The 16,835-nt window shown below is 31.4% G+C and overlaps 1 protein-coding gene across 4 annotated transcripts in view; it reads left to right on the forward strand.

The window, feature by feature from the left end:
• PHF14 (PHD finger protein 14) overlaps positions 1-16,835 on the forward strand; it is a 217,538-nt gene that overhangs the window by 145,788 nt on the left and 54,915 nt on the right. For all 4 annotated transcript variants that reach the window (XM_030308019.1, XM_030308020.1, XM_030308026.1 and 1 more), the window contains exon 17: positions 10,920-11,037. In XM_030308019.1, coding sequence (XP_030163879.1) covers positions 10,920-11,037 — 118 coding nt within the window. The remainder of the gene's footprint in view (positions 1-10,919; positions 11,038-16,835) is intronic.

The raw sequence follows: 16,835 nt of genomic DNA on the forward strand, positions 1-16,835 counted from the left end.
GTCTTGACTCTGTAGCTTATGCTCTAGTCATGAGGTATACTTCTCTCCAGACGACACTACTTTAGCAAGTTGACTTGTTGGGTCAGAAGTAGATGCTTCCTGGCAGGCAGTTCCAACTCTTCAAGGTACTGACTGTTGATGCATGCATCAGGGAAGCCCTTTAAAAAATGCTAATTCTTTTTTTTTTCCTACCTTAATTTATAGGTAAGCTTACTAGATACATGTGGAATAAATACAAGCCACAACTTGATCTCTGATGTAAAAGACCACATAGTCAGTCTTTGTCCTTGGAAGGATAGTAGCCAAAACAAGTCACACTGCTACTCTGTCTGTAAGGGAGATTTGGAATATTAAGTGAAATTTTAGGATAGAGAAATATTAGCAATAGCCTCTTAGTTTTTTTCTAAGTTAAATTTTAGCTTAGATTTAATTGGGGTTTAAAGCAGATTTCCATGATATCTAATGTATTTATTTTCAAATTCCTATCAGAGTTAAGTACAACATATCTTTGGGTTGTCTGCTAGTCTCCATCATTTACACTTGGAATTAAAGATTTAATTATACTTCTGTGGTAAATGATGTGGTTGCTTCCTCTTGCATTATGCTTATCTCATAGTTCTTAGCTTGCAGTCAAAGCAGTTCTCAGAATATCACATTCAGAATCTGCTTAAGCTCTTCACTTAGAGACTGAAGCACAGAGAAGAGTTAACACATGTGACTATCCAACAAGGGAATTCAACCTTCCCTCTCTGTTTCCCTGTGACTCAACAAGGGAATTCAACTCTGTTTATTTCTCATATGTCAAGAAGTATATTTCTCTGAAAACTGTGTTTCACATTCTTTTTTTTCTTGTACAGTTTTGTTTTTGGCTTTCTTGGAAATTATTCAGCTTGGCATGGTAGCTCTTCTCAGTATTGCTGTGTGTGTCTGTGATTGTGCCACTTTTCACTTTCTTTTTCTCAATGGAACTTAGAAGCATTAAACACATCTTTCTAGTAGTTATATATTAAATGAATTTCTCTATAATGTGGTGACGACTTTGGCAGTTTCATCTCAGCTACATGGGTATCTGAAAGAAATAAATAAATTTTTATGATTATCACAGTAAAAAAAAAAAAAGTTCTTCTAATCACTAGCACCTAAAATTTCTCCAGAAAATAAAGGCACCAAGGTAGCAAATGATACAGTTGATAGTGAAGTAAATACAGAAACACTAGAAAAGTTTTGAGAAATAATGGACATGATAAGTTTTGAAATTTTGGCTAAAATTAGTACATTCATAATCTACCAGGTCGTTACAGTGAGGTGTATTTTCTGCATTTTGTTGCACATTCCACTAAAAGAGCTAGTTAGGGATATACTCTTTACAATTGTAACCAAACATTTCTAATATAGTCTTTAACAAAGGAAGGCAGTGTAGGCACAGGGGATAAGAATCGCTTGAAAATTCCTCTCTGAGACTCTATAGTTGAGTAGAACCAGCCTGTAGTTATTAGGTGTGGTTGTTTTCAACACAGTTGCATACAGTATGCATTCAGCATAGTTTCTCAAGCATTCAGCATAGTTTAACTATGTTAAATTGCCATAGTTGAAGAAAATACAGCAGATTGCAATTTTTCAAAATATTTATTGATCAAATACATGTTTGCTTATGTAAATATAAACCCTCCAACATTTTTATATTTTCCTTTTTTAGTAAGATAGATTTATTTTGACAACTAAAACTGATAATAATATAACAACAATAATAATACAAGAGGAGGCAACTCAGTGTTTCAAAATGATAAAATTATTTCATTTAACTAGTAAGAACCTATACAAGATCATGGCAATTTAGGGTATCTGTCTCTTTGGACCAGATCATATGTTATTGAATCTACTGTGGTATTGTTAGTATGTTTCATAAGACATAGTACAGAGCTGCTCTATGATCTTTAAATGTTAATATTCTTTTCTTATCACTTTACTGTGTAATACCCTTCATGAGACCCAACTCTGCCACAGCTCATCCTCGGAGGCAATCTGGAAACCTCTTTTATAAGTGTGATTTTAAAAAATGTGGATAACACTCTCAATAGAGTAAATAAAGTAAAGGAGGAGACAGCTATCTTGTCCTTCCCATAAGCTTATCACTGCAAAAAGTTGCCTTTGCTTGTCAGGTTTGGATAGAATGTAATTGATTGGTTTGTTGTTTGGACTGACAAGGCAGTTAATTTGCCTGTGTGGATTTTTTTGTATTTTTTCTTTTTCTACTTTTTTTTCCTTGCACTAATCAGAAATATTTGATATGTGCATTGTTGAAAAATAGTAGATAATGTCGTGTCAGAATTGTTCCTATTAAGTGATGTCTTTCCTTCTTGCTTCTTTGGCAAATGATGACATGTGGTGTTTGGACTTACTGAAGAGCTATGGAAGCCTGTGGGGACTTAAATGCATGTGCTACTACTCACTGTTGTTGTTGAACATACCAGTAACAAGAAAGACAATGCATTCCACTAGTCTGCTATCCTGTTTAATCCAGCTTAATACATATATTCATATATGAAATGTTAACATTGGGAAACAACTATAGACTCATATTAAAGGTTATTTCTATTTATATTATTCAGCAAAAGTGAAAGACTTGTGAAAGCTTATGCCATTCTAGTTTTGGCTCATTAATCCTAGTGTGAAAGCACTAATATTATTAGCATGAAACTATTACAACTTCAGATTTTAAACACATTAGTAAAATATATCTGTGTTGATCTCTAGGTATTTTTTAGTAATACCCAAATTTATTCAGTCTATTGATTTAATACAAACTTTCTGTGTTCAGTATAATTTTATTTTTCTCAACCTTAAATAAGAGGTTATGAAATAAGGAGGGAGATACAAAGCTTAATGACTATACAGCTTTCCAGCTGAAAGATCTTCATCAACATCTGTATTTTTCCAGAGGTTTACAGAATTAAAATTTGATCTTCAAGTTTTAATGATCCAGTTTTAAATCAACGACAGACATACGTTGAATATTCCATCACTCCATCTTGAACTGATTTAGAAGAGACTCTTTGCTGAAATTGAAATGTACATATACATGTAATTCTCAACATGTCTCTTGGAATTTTCTGATTTATAATTGTGGTTTTGGACATCTTTTCAGGTATAGTGGCAATTAAAAATAGTTTAAACTTTAGGAATAGAGTAGGCAGTGTTATAAATAATCAAAAGCAAGTGTAAGTATAAAGTTGCTGTATGGTAGTTATCTATAGTTATAGTAAGGAACCATATTATGGATAAGATGTTTAATAAAAGTAATATGTATATAAAATATGTATAAACTGAGATTAACTTATCAAAAGATCTTTTAATATTGGAGGAAAAATATTAGCCTGTAGCAAAACCAGTTGGCTTTTTTTTTTTAGGAATAACGGAAGACTCATTATTTCTACATAAGCTTAAGAAAAAGTTGGTAATTATTACTATTGCTGACCTGCAGCTGATTATAAGAAAATGTCAGATTGCCATTTCCTTAAAAGAATATGTTAATCTTCCTGGCCCTGCTTTGTTATATGCTGAGAAATTACTAGTGGTCATTTTATTTTGGGTTTTTTGAGAAATCATTAAGCCTTGTGGTTTTGGTGTTACTATTAATCAAAATCCTTTCCACTTTGGTTCTAATTATGATACTACATTATCATCATTCTCCATCTTGCAGTCTCCAGTGGTGGATATGCTATTCCATATTTGGTGCTAGCCCTAAAATCTTTGTCACACATCACAAATACAAATCTCATTAATTCATAAGGTCCTGCAAACATGTATTTAGAGTAAGAGAACTTTTAAAGGGAGTAGAATAAAACATACTTTCCCAATAATCTCCTAAGTGCTCTCATTTTTCCACAGTTTTAAAACTCTTTTCCATGATTGGCCCAATTGCTCTGCAAAGAAGATATTAATGTGTCTTTAAGAAAATATGCACTAAATGGTGTGTATTTCACAGACGAAAAATTTGCATGCCAGGTAAATTATGGTTATTTGTCACGTAATAGGGAAATGAAAAAAATACTAAAATATCAGGAGGGAAATTAAAGGACTCTGAAATACAAGAAGAATGACATAGTAGTATATAGTGGTGGTTCTCAAACTTTATAGTATATTAGAATCCCACGAAAGATTTGATAAAACACAGATTATTGTGCTATTCCACCTACTTACTGTCCTCTTCTTCAACTTTACTCCTCCTCCTGTCTCCCTACAGTTTCTGAGTCAGGGGGTCTGGGATGAGGCCTGAAAATTTGCATTTGTAACAAGTTCCTGAGTGATGCTGCTGGCCAGGGACACCACTTTGAGAACCATTTGTATGTAATGGTTTTTAAAAGAATCAATGTGTTGTGGTTGTCCTTGATTGATTGAGGATGGAGTTAATGTACGTAAAAAGGCCCTTAAATTTTCAGAAATATCTGTTTCTAGATAAAAGAGTTTGTGGGAGTTTCATCTACAATACATACAATGTCTTTATTTTTATAAATTCAGTAAAACAATTTTTTTTAATTTTTATGTTTTTAATTTTTAATTTTAATTATGGGGAAATCAGTATTTTAGATTACAGAAGTGAATCAAAAAACATAGCCTTTGTCCATAATTCACTGATTCCTTTGTTAAAAAAAGATTTGATATTAGGGTTATGTTTGAACATGAAAAAAAGTTTAGCCTTAACCTTTATCCATCTTAAGTTTAGAAATGATTTATGTCTCACTTCTGTGCCATCATTATTCATGTATTTCTTGGTATTTTTCTGACTATACATTTACGGCATTAAAAATAGATTGCTGACCAATAAATAATGATCATTTATTACCATTATCTTATTTCCTTGTTTATATCTTAACTTAATGAGACCACTCTTTTTAAACAATGTTCCTTTTTTGACAAAACTTACCACTGTTGTACTTGATTCACAACATGAGAATATTTTATGAATATTTCACCAAAATTTATTCAAGGAATGTAGGACTCTGTATAGCAGAGTGGAATGTAACATTTAAAAAAAATATTTTCTAAAATTGTTTTTGACAAGTGAAACTTGTTTAAGAGACTCAGCTTTAGGGTTGCATGGCATATGGAGATCAATTTTTTCCTACTTATCTGAGTCAGCACTTTGTAAATATACATAATGTTAAGGATTGTGATTAAAAATATTTCTGAGATGGACATGGTTTGCCAATACTTTAAAAAACGTAGGCCTCTTTCTCCCAGTGCTCACTCTAAGACTTCTGCAGTCCTGCTGATAAGATTCACTGCTGTTCAGGTACATAAGATATAATGAAATTGGATGTTCACGCTGGGCTTTGTAAATAAAATGAGATTGACCCCCAGCTATTATCTCATTTATCTGATTTACATTGTAAAATCAGGATCTACACTATTGATTAGAGCATAATTAGTTAATTATGAACAGGGAAGTACAAAGTTATGTGGGGCTTGAGCACAGCAGGTTGTACTGCTGAAAAATTTCCAAGGGCATGAGCAGATGGAGATCAGTTTATTAAAGAACAAAGCAGACGTGTTTCAGGTATGGAAATGTCTAATCATTCTCTCATGCTGTGAGGAGGTACTTGACCTTAATTGTGTATTTTTCTAAGAATTCTTTATGTTTCATTTTTATTTTTTGTTTCACTTTGAATCTTATAACCTGGCTGCTGCAGATGTAGCTAACTGAATTGATCTCATTATTTAAGCTATCATTAAATGTGAATTTGGATTTCAATAATTATCCAGATTTTTTTCCAGTTAATGTACTTTCATGTGTAAAGAATATTTTTGTCTTTCTTACCACTCATTCAGTCATTATTGCCTGTGATAAAAATAGAAGTCTATAGTGGCACTAGTGAAAATATGTTGAAGATCTCTACATTAGTCTTCTATTTGCAGACTGATATAAAATACATTTTCTAATTATTTTGTTTGGAAAATGCTCATGTAGGTGGTTTGCACTAAGTTTGTTGTAAAATACATAAGGAATAAAATATACCTTTATTGATAGGAAATGTTATTCTGATATTGGAGGAATGCAGAATTTTGTCCAAGCTTGTATTATTTTAAAAGTGATTTAACTCATGGGCCACAATCCTGCTTCTTCTCCATCTGTTAAAATGGGTAATTGAAATAATTGGCGACTATTCAATGAAAGAATCTATCAATCTGTTAATAGATTTATGTGGGTGTGTTAAGCTGCTAGTGAGATTTAAGTAATGTTAGTATTAAAAGACCAATTCCTTTGATCTTTCTTGTATAGAATTTTTACACAGAAATGATGAAAAAGTAAGGAAACCCAACCCATCAGTTCTCTCAGTATTTAGTCTGTTTTCTTTTTAAGTGAACAGATGTAATGGTATATATTTTAGAGTCAGTATTCTACTCTATATGATAGACATGGATCTAATAAAATGTTCCTTGACATAACAAAATAGCTGTGAATATGGGTCAACTTGATCACAAAAAATGTACATCCCTTTTCAAGTCCCATGTTACAGATTTCTCTTCTGAAGTTTAGCTTATCCTCTGGCTATAAATTATAGGAGGCACACTTAATTGTTTTAGTTAGTTTAAAAACAGTTATTTAACATATTCTCCTAGTGAAATTATCAATTGGAAATTAAGATAGTTAAAGAAATCCTTTGGAATACTGGCTTTTAGCCTTTCTCTTGGCACAGGCAGAAATAAATCCGTTGTTTCTTTTTACTTGTATCCATATTCTCAGTAACTAGGTAAACACATGACTGTTTGTTGTATGGATCAGAGGACATATGAACATAAGTCCTTTTCTTCCTTTTCTTTGTCTAGGGTGCTATAATTAACCATATGCTAAGTAAGTATTTTAAATTCATACAGAACTATGTTTATTTGGTCACTGCATTTTGTTAAATGTGTAAAAGACCACATATATTTAGCTGCTTTATTATTTACACATCTGTGTCCTTTATGAATCTGATACCTAGGAAGTTGTATTTAATATTTGTATTAAATATAATTAAACAATCAGGTTTCCTTTCATCTTATAAATTGGATTCATTTTTTCTCATCAAAATTGTAATTTTAGAATGCCCTGTAGTGTCAATGTGTATAATATATTAGATGTTTAAAGGATACTTCTTTAAGCATCCAGTTTGTATTTTATTAAAAGGAATTCATAGTGTTTCTTTAAAGGTTAGTTTAATATTCTCTTTTAATATTTTAAGATATTGCCTTTCTATACAGTATGTGTGCTATTGGTATATTATAATGTTTTTTTTTATATAGACATTTGTGTTCCATAATAAAGTATATTGTGTCATATCACTATGCTTTTGTGGGTCAATGACTGCTCTTGGAAAAGATTTTAAAACATTGCATTCACTATTCTTTCTGATAAATGAAATACGTATATATTATGTGCTGCAGTTATGTTTCCAGGTATATGTAAGAAATAGAAGTAGAAACTATAAATAACAATTTGATCAAAAACTACTTCAACTATGGAAACCAATTTGTCAATAAATTTCATATTAAAAAAAAAAAAAACTACTTCAACTTTATTTCAGCTTTTAGGTAGAAGAATGGTTGCAGACCCTTAGGAGTTTCTGATTTTCAGTTTTTAAAAAAGATCTGAATTTGTAACATAGCTAGAATTTATTGGCTGACAAAATATGCCAGAGTTTTCATAGTGGTGTTTGTATGTGCATGAAATAAGTAATCCACTATTTTTACCATCTACATTATTCTTTGGTTTCTAGGATTCTTAGTGGTATCTCTTACATTCGTCTCTGATACATTAATTAGTACACATTCTGTTCAAGTTTACTTGTATCATTCAGGATATTTTTGTTACCAGCACATAAATCTATGGATGTCCTCAATATTCTAATGTAAAAACAACCATACTTTTTCCACATGGAAATAACTTCAGTCATTTGTAGAAAGAACTTTTATTTGCATATTTATTAACAGAGCTATTGATTTCAGGATTGATTTATTTCTCTTTGTGTTTTTTCCTCCTGGATTTTAGCAGTTCCTAAGTGTATTAACTACTCTTTTTTGCTATTTATTCTTGGGATTACAGTTTTTATTTACTGGTGAATGAGCTATAACTTGAAAGAACTTCCATATCACCCCCTAATTCTGACAAGTAAATTCTGCCTTTCCTCTGAGACCCATCACAAATACATTAGAGTTCCACAGGGAGAGTAAGTTATTCTAAAAGGTATTACTAATGAAGTAATCAGTAGAATTAGGTCATTTCCAAATGGCATATACTTCAACATTATTGTCTAACAAATCTAGCATATACAACCTTTGTTTTCCCAGTGCATTTATTCTTGAGCTGATAACCTGATTTTACAGTTAATTGGAATTAGCTATAAATTGGAACTGTATCAGTGTAGCAAACTTATTCTTAAAGTTATTAGCTGGAAATACATAGGTAACAATAAGAATCCCCTTCATCTATGCAGGTGATATAAACAAATTATTTACAAAACAACGAATTAAGATATACCTTTATATTCATCATGGTGTTTGATGTGACTTATACAATAGAAATCATAATTTGAAGTTATGACACAGAGTTTTAAAGTAAATATGCAATAATTAGGTTATAATTTGATATGAACTAGGAAAACAGTAATACCATAACTCTCCACCTATCAAGAGCCCAGATTATTGGCAATCTGAACTCTAAGGAACATTTACCAAAACCTAAAGTGAAGCAAAAAAGACTATGTAGTAAACTGAAATTGAGTCCGTGTACTTAACTCAGAAGTTCTCAGTTTCATGTCTTTTTATTGTCCATTTGCATAGTCTTACTAAGGTTAAAGATCTGTTTTCTAAATCCACAACAAATTATTGTTAGGAAAATGCTTAGACAAATAGAGTTACAATATCAGAAAGCAGTAGCTGACACTTTTCAAGCAAATTAATACCCTGAAAACCTATGAAAGTTGAATACAGGAATTCAAACAGAACAGCAGATAGTACTCCAAACACAGTTAAACACTTAGCAGCATGTGTTACTTGTATTCATGCCCCTGATAGGACAAAGATAAAGTAAATTATATTTATTTCTTGCTGAAGTAAAGAATGTGATTCTTTTTAAATTTTCCGTCAAAATGGTGGAAACACTAGTTTTCATGTTTGAAGGAATATGGCTTCAGCTATCTAGAAGTCTTAACTTTCTCATAAATTCAGAAGTGCTCATATTCTGAAGGTTCCTGTAACTATATATAATATAATTGAAGTTTTAACTACTTAAAGGTAAATAAGTTATATTGACAAAAAAGAACATAAAATTGTGTGGGCTTGCCATTTAGTTTCTTTATGTTACATTTGATGTTCGCTATATATTCTCTGTTATTTTTTCTTAATGACAGAACAACAGGTATTTGAATACTTTGACTGCCTTTAAATGTGTTTTTGGTTTATTTATAATATTGGCATAGTATATAAAGTACTGTTATTCCTATTTGATTTCGTTTTTCATGTAATTAGAATTATCATGGTAGATCATTCTTTTCGAGTCCGTGTCTTGAGTCTAAAATCAGGGTTTTGGAAAACTGCATAAATGTATATGGTTCATAAGGAGAAAGTTTACAGGAAAAATGGGTAAACTTACAATATATTATGTTTTAAACTTTTTATACCTGAGTAACTTAACTAAGTTGCTAACTTTCTGAAACTTGATCTCCAAATGGGTCTTTGGGACATTGGATTTTGTAGCGTGATTTGAAATTTTTACCTAAATGTGATTTATACTCCCCTTTATTCTGATGGTTTTTAAAAATCAGTGGTTTTTCTTGGTGTGTTGTTTCTAACAATAGTTCTTTCCCCCCTTTTTTCTAATAAAGGTTATTGAATAGTAATTTTTCAATTTATTGAGTAACACATGCTTTATAAAAATTTCTTCGTGGTTTCGTATTTGGATTTCTCAACATTTTAAGTTGTAAATTAGTAAGAGAGACAGTAAATAAAGAGAATCTGACAGACTGAAGAAAAGTATTTTTTTTAACTTAAAAGAACACAAATAAAATGAGGACAAAATCCTTTCTGTTAGATGTATACATCTTTGTTGTTTATTGTTAAATTTTGGTCTTGTTATTCCAACTGATGCAAATTTTATTGTACAAAACAATGAAATAATGCAGATCTTTCTTCATTGTCAGCAGGATGAGATTGTCTGAAACGAAGAATAGGTATGATAGTTTTCTTAGATTTTGCACATTATAGGGTGGCAAAGACAGTATCAAAATATTTGTTGATAAGCTTAAGGATGTACTAGGAGGTACTCTGAAAAACCAAATGCACTGAGAGAGAGTGACAGGTAATTTTGAGAATATTTTGTATTTGAGAAAATAATACCAAATTCTTAGAATGATTTTTATTTGCTAGATTGTGTTAACATGCTATAAACATTAGAAAGTGTATTCACAATCTACTTTCACTTGGAGAAAGAGTGATAAGGTACATTGTATAGAATTGATTACAGCTTAAATTTTTTTAAGTAATCACAATGTATTAGATTAAATTCATAATCTAGAATTATATACATCTTATATTAAATGTTTTTTAACTAATGGATAATTGATTAATTCTTGATGTTTAAAATTGAAATTGTGTTATGAACACATTTGGCTATACACATTCATTCATATGCTCTCAACATTTCTGCTATCAAAGTGTTCTGAATGATATTTATTTTGTTTGTTAATTTTATTGTTGTATTTTTTTTTCTCCTTAAACATAGATTTCAGCTTTAGATTGTCTGTCATAGACATTAATTTAATAATCTTGTGAACTAAGGGAAGAATTAACAGTGTTGAAATGTATGGTAATTTGCCATTTGTCTTTGTAAAAGATAGTTTTTAATATTATTTAGATACACCATAAATCTCTTTACCCTACAGGTGTGATGAATGCAGACTGTGCTACCATTTTGGCTGTTTGGATCCCCCTTTGAAAAAGTCTCCTAAACAAACAGGCTATGGGTGGATATGTCAGGAGTGTGATTCTTCATCTTCTAAGGTAAGGAGAAAAGTCCATAAGAAAAAGTGTTTCACTTCATTTTGATAGCCATATCATACCATCAGCTTCCTGATTTTGAAGAGAATTAGAATTATGAATAACCAACATTTTAATCTAATGTACTTCAAGACTAATTTAGCCATGGTGATTTTATTGCCTTTAAATTATGGAATAAACAGCTCTACTAAGTTATATAAATATCTTCTGAAATGTTTTAGCTGTAAATTTTGTGTATTTTCTATGTTACTGTAATATATTAAATAGTGTTCTAGTCACCAAAGAAAGTCACCCTGCGCTTATTTACCACACCTAGGGAATGGCAGGGTAATTCTGGCTTGAGTCATGAGAAATTTGTTTTGACAAATATATAGTAATGTGTATAAATATGGATCAACAGAATAACCAATAAAATCCAACTTTATTTTGTAGATAACTCATTAAGTATATTGTGAATTAATTTTTAATAACGGCTGTTTGAAAACTAAGTGAAATAAGTCAGAGAAAGACAAATACCATATGATTTCACTTACAGATGGAATTTAAGAAACAAAACAGATGATCATGGGGGGGGGAAGAAAAGTCTGTTCTTTGACAAAACTAGTTTTTACATAATTAGAAAGGACAATAACGTTGTTTAATAGTTTATCTCCAAAAATTGAAATTATATCTTTTGAATATCAATATTATAACCTTAAATTGTGGTAATCTGCAGTTTAAGATTATTGTTTCTTTAAAGTGAGTGAATAGACTCTGATACTTTGACTCGTTTGACAAAAATATTGAATATATTTGAAATAAGACATTTTGATCAGCTGCGGGTTAATCAGATTGTTCTTCCGTAAGTAGACAGTGGAAATTAGCTATCTATTGTAATATGGACATGAAGCCATCTTTCTTAAATGCCACTTAAATGCATTTGTCTCTCCTAGAGTCAATTAAAATTAATACTAAATTCCTTTTTGATTGTGGAATCAAATATATATTTCTGTACATATACATATTTTTTTGCCAAATTGTTGCCTTTAGATTCTAATTTCAAATGTTTAAGAACCTTGATAATGGCCATAGAGAGTGGTATGTAGATTGAGTCTACTAATTCATTAATAAATGATCCATTTTTAATTTGAGATCCTCCAAAGGATAAAAAGCCACTATTTTCAGAACATACCAAAATCATGAGTAATCCTAAAGGCATAATGGATATCTGTATAATTTTTGCAGTTTTACCTTTAATAATGTACAAGCTGTAGTAAAAATAAAAACAAAAATAAAATGTATTTTTTTTCAGTTAAAATTATTTGTTCCAGGTTACCACAGACACCATCTATAAAAAGTGATTTGTGAAAAACTACAGAAAAACATTTTATTATAGAAAAAAAGCTATTTAAAGGGTTTTTAAACCAAATTTATTACAAAATTTATATATTAGCATAATGATTATTGAAGTGGAATATACTCTGCATTTTATTAGTAATAATCAAACTTTTTTGCTCAAGATTTTAAACTATACGATATCAAGAATTTTTTTCCAGGCATTTTATTAAGACCCAGAATTAAGAGGTATTATATTAATAGCAAAAGTTATATTGCATAATTTAAAAATGCTGTACAGAAACTGTGTTTAAATGGAAAAAAATAGTGATTATACTGTAGATTATAGAGAGTTGTCTTATGGGACTGTTTGTGGTATAAGATTTTTTCTTTTTTTTTTTTTTAAGTTTATTTTGAGAGAGAGAGAGAGAGCATTTGAGCAGGGGAGGGGCCAAGGAGAGGGGAGGGAGAGAGAGAATTCCAAGCACCTCTGTGCTTCCAGCACAGAGCCCAACACGGGGTATGATCCCATGTGAGATTATGACCTGAGCCAAAATCAAAAGTCGGGTGCTCAACCCACTGAGCCCCCCCAGGCACTCCATAATATGATTTTTCTAATAAATTTTTTGTTTGGGGTTTCCTCTACTCTAAACAAGCAAATAAGGAAAGCATCTTTTAAAAAAATATTTATTGCCCTTTAAAAATACACCTTTTTGTGTACATTCTTTTAAAAAGGTTCTGTACTACTTTAAATGTGTAGCATTGTATACAGTGCTTAAGGAATGGCTTAAAGTTATATAGTAACTTCATTAATGAATACTGAAAATTAAAGGGGGCCTATTTATATATATGTTAGGAGTATATCTTACATTTCTTTTTTTTAATCTTTTAAAAAACATTTTTAATGTTTATTTATTTTTGAGAGATAGAGGGAGAGTGCGAGCCAGGTAGAGGCAGAGAGAGGGAGACAGAGGATCTGAAGCAGCGACTGCAGCGAGCCCAATGTGGGGCTCAAACTCATGAGCCTTGAGATCATGACCTGAACCAAAGTCAGATGCTTAACCCACTGAGCCACCCAGATGCCCCTATCATACATTTCTTAATGCAGTAGGATGCCAGTAGCCATTGAGAAGGATAAGATATTTTTATTTTTGTTTTTGTTTTCCCTCTTAATGAGACAATAGGTCTTCTACTCTGAATGGAAATCCATTAAGAAGGCACATTGTTAGAAAACTTGGAATATATTTTCTGTATTCTGACCTCTGATTGAATACGAGATAATAAACAACCAACATGATCAAAATTTCATCCAAATATAGTGTCTAATCTTTGGAATGTCATAGCATTTTACTTTATAAGGTTTACAGCAGTGAAGTAGATTTGTATTTTTGTCATATCAACATGACTATTGTATAGTTATGCTTTTTTTCCAATAAAAAATTAAATTTAATGTAATAGTTAAGCTGGAAACTTAATTAATATTTGTTGTTGGATCCATTCTGATTTGTTCACTGTTGAAGATGTTCATTCCTAATTAGCAGGTGGTAAATTTGTTTACATTTTTCATAGAAAGATATTGGCTAGTTTGGGTCCAAAGAAAGCATTGATAGATAATATCATGCTTTATAATTCAGTGAATTGCTGCAGAAGCTGTTAAATTTAGAAATCAGTATGTTATTAATATCTGAGTCAAAACTAGTGTATCAGTCAAAATTAGTATCATTGTAGGGCCTAAAAGAAACCTACAGTGGAAATTAATATACTTTGCTTGTCCTTGATTTTCCTCTATTACATTTAGTGGACTATTATTTGTTAGGTAATACTGTGTGTATTTGCCATGTTCATATATTTAATGATATGAAAACTAAGATAAAAATAGTTGCTGCCAGGAGAAGGAAAGTGAATCAGTTGCTAATAAATTTACGGGGGGGTGGGGAGTGAAGTATAAAATTCTTACAGCTATAAATGTATATCCAACTTCCTTTCTCTGTGGTAGTCAGGATTATTAAGTCCAAGGAGTCTTAACTTTTATTCTAAAAATTTGACTCCCAAGTAAGTTATTTATTTTGCTTAGAATTTTAGATAAATACAAGGTGAGGATATATAGTTGAATATGTGCTTGAAAATACATTGCACTTTAAACATTAATTTAACTCTTAACATTGTCTCCAAATTTTGTGTAGCAGAGGAAACAAAAATAATGCCATGTATATTCTCAGCATAATATATTTATACATGACTTTGTCTCTTAAGTAATAGGTTTATTGTTATGGGCTTTGTGAGGGCAAAAATCTTCTGTCACAAATCCTGCCTATTACTTTTATGGAAATTCTGCTCAAGTCTAAGAAGATTAACCATAACATAATCCATAATTTTAAGTTTTAGCACATGATAAAATATACCTAAGTGTAGTTTCAATAATATTGATTTAATTACAATTTACCTAAAAGTAGAATGACTTTTTTTAAATTGAGAAATAATTGACACATAATTTTATATCATTTTCAGGTATGACAAGATAACCATTCAATATTTGTATATAAATGACTGTTTATTCTACCTGAACCTATGAAATATGGCATGATAAGACTTTCTCTGACTTATCAACCTATTATAAACCTACTTAAGTTCACTTTAGGTTTCATGTAAAATGACTACATGGACACAGATATATACATATATGTGTGCACACACGGAAACACAAATCTACACATTTACAAACACATGGAAACACATATGCACAAAACATATCTTCTCCCATAGGCTGTGCTTCAAAGACATTTGACTAAGGCAGCAGCTATCCAGCCAGTGTATTAAGTTTATATTCAGTGCAGCTAGTTCATTGCTACCTATCACCATGCCTTAGGAATTTTTTTCCCCTGCTTTTTACTATGTTGCCATAATACTAATGTTAATGAGTATTATATGCCTGGAAAAATAATGCATTTTGTTCTTTTTTAAATTTTTTTCAATGCTTATTTATTTTTGAGAGAGAGACAGTGAGAGCCGGGGGGTGGGGGGGGGGGGGTGGGAATCCAAAACAGGCTCTTGGCTCTGAGCTGTCAGCACACAGCCCAATGTGGGGCTCAAACTCATGAACCATGAGATCATGACCTAAGCCTAAGTCAGACACTTAACTGACTGAGCCACCCAGGGGCCCCATGTTCTTAATCATCCTCTTCACCTCTCTCTTAGTTTTCCTCCCTCTCTGTTCCATTTGTTCACCCAACCTAAATACCTGGAATCATCTTCAAGCCTTACCCATCCTTGTGCCTTACAGAAAATCATTCTCTGAGTCCTCTAAGAGAAGTTTTCTTGCTTAAATGTTTCCCCAGTGTGCTCTTTGTTCCTTTCCTCCATTGTTCCTGTGTTGATTCAGTGCCTCACTTTTTCCTCATTCTTTCAGTTTCTCCTGTTTTGGAAACTATCTAAATAGGTCTGCCATACTCTTCTCTTTTACCAATTCTCTTTACTAGTGGCCTCCAAATGAAGTGTTTGTACCCTAAGAGATAGACAAGATGTCTAATTAAGTCAACTTAATTCTGTATAACATCCCATTTTAATTTGTATGTCTGTGCTTTATAATGTAAATATAATTAATACTGTGGAACATGATATAACTTCACACAAATATTTTGATACATATTTAAAATATTTTTAGTATGGGGCATATCAACAAAAATGCCTGGAGACCATACTTCTATACTGGTACTAAAATAATCTTTCAGAAACCACATTTGTCACACCTCTGCTTTGCATTTGTGTTTTTTCATCCTCTTTCATGTCCCAAATATAACCAACAAAAACAGAAAATTAATGTTATTACCATCTAATCCTCAGTATTCAAGTCTTGCCATTTGTCTTAGAAATTTCCTTTATAGCAAAAGGATCTAGTACAGAATCATTGTTGCATTTATTTTTCATGTTTCTTTAGTCTGGACAGTCCCTTATTCTTTCCTTGATTTTCATGACCTTGCCACTTTTGAAGATTACAGGGCAGTTATTTTGTAGAATGTCTTACTTTGTATTTTTTAAATCTTTTTTATAGTTAGATTCATTTTATGCATCTTTGATAAGAAATGCCACAGATGTGATGCAGTATGCATTCTTTCAGGTGATACATGACTTCAATATGAACCATAGATGGTAATCACTTGACTAAGGAGCTGTCTGCAAGTCTCTCCCATTCTCTTCCCTTTTCTAATTAATTCGTTAATTTGTCTAACCTTGAGACTATGCAAATATCCATATTATCCAAATTATCCTCATCAGACTTTCATTTTCTGTTTTATTCAGTGGATTATATTGGTTATTATCATTTATTTTGATCTTCAAATTGTCCCAGTTTTGGCTAATGGAAGCCACTTCAGACTGCCTTCTCCCACTTCAGCTTGGCATCTATGTCCTTTTGACATGATCCCAGCAATCTTTAAGTGTTTCCTTACTAAAGATATTCCAGACTCAACTGTACTTTCCCTTTCCCTAGT

Source organism: Lynx canadensis, chromosome A2 (genome assembly GCF_007474595.2).
Source record: "Lynx canadensis isolate LIC74 chromosome A2, mLynCan4.pri.v2, whole genome shotgun sequence".
Taxonomy (NCBI): Eukaryota; Metazoa; Chordata; class Mammalia; order Carnivora; family Felidae; genus Lynx; species Lynx canadensis.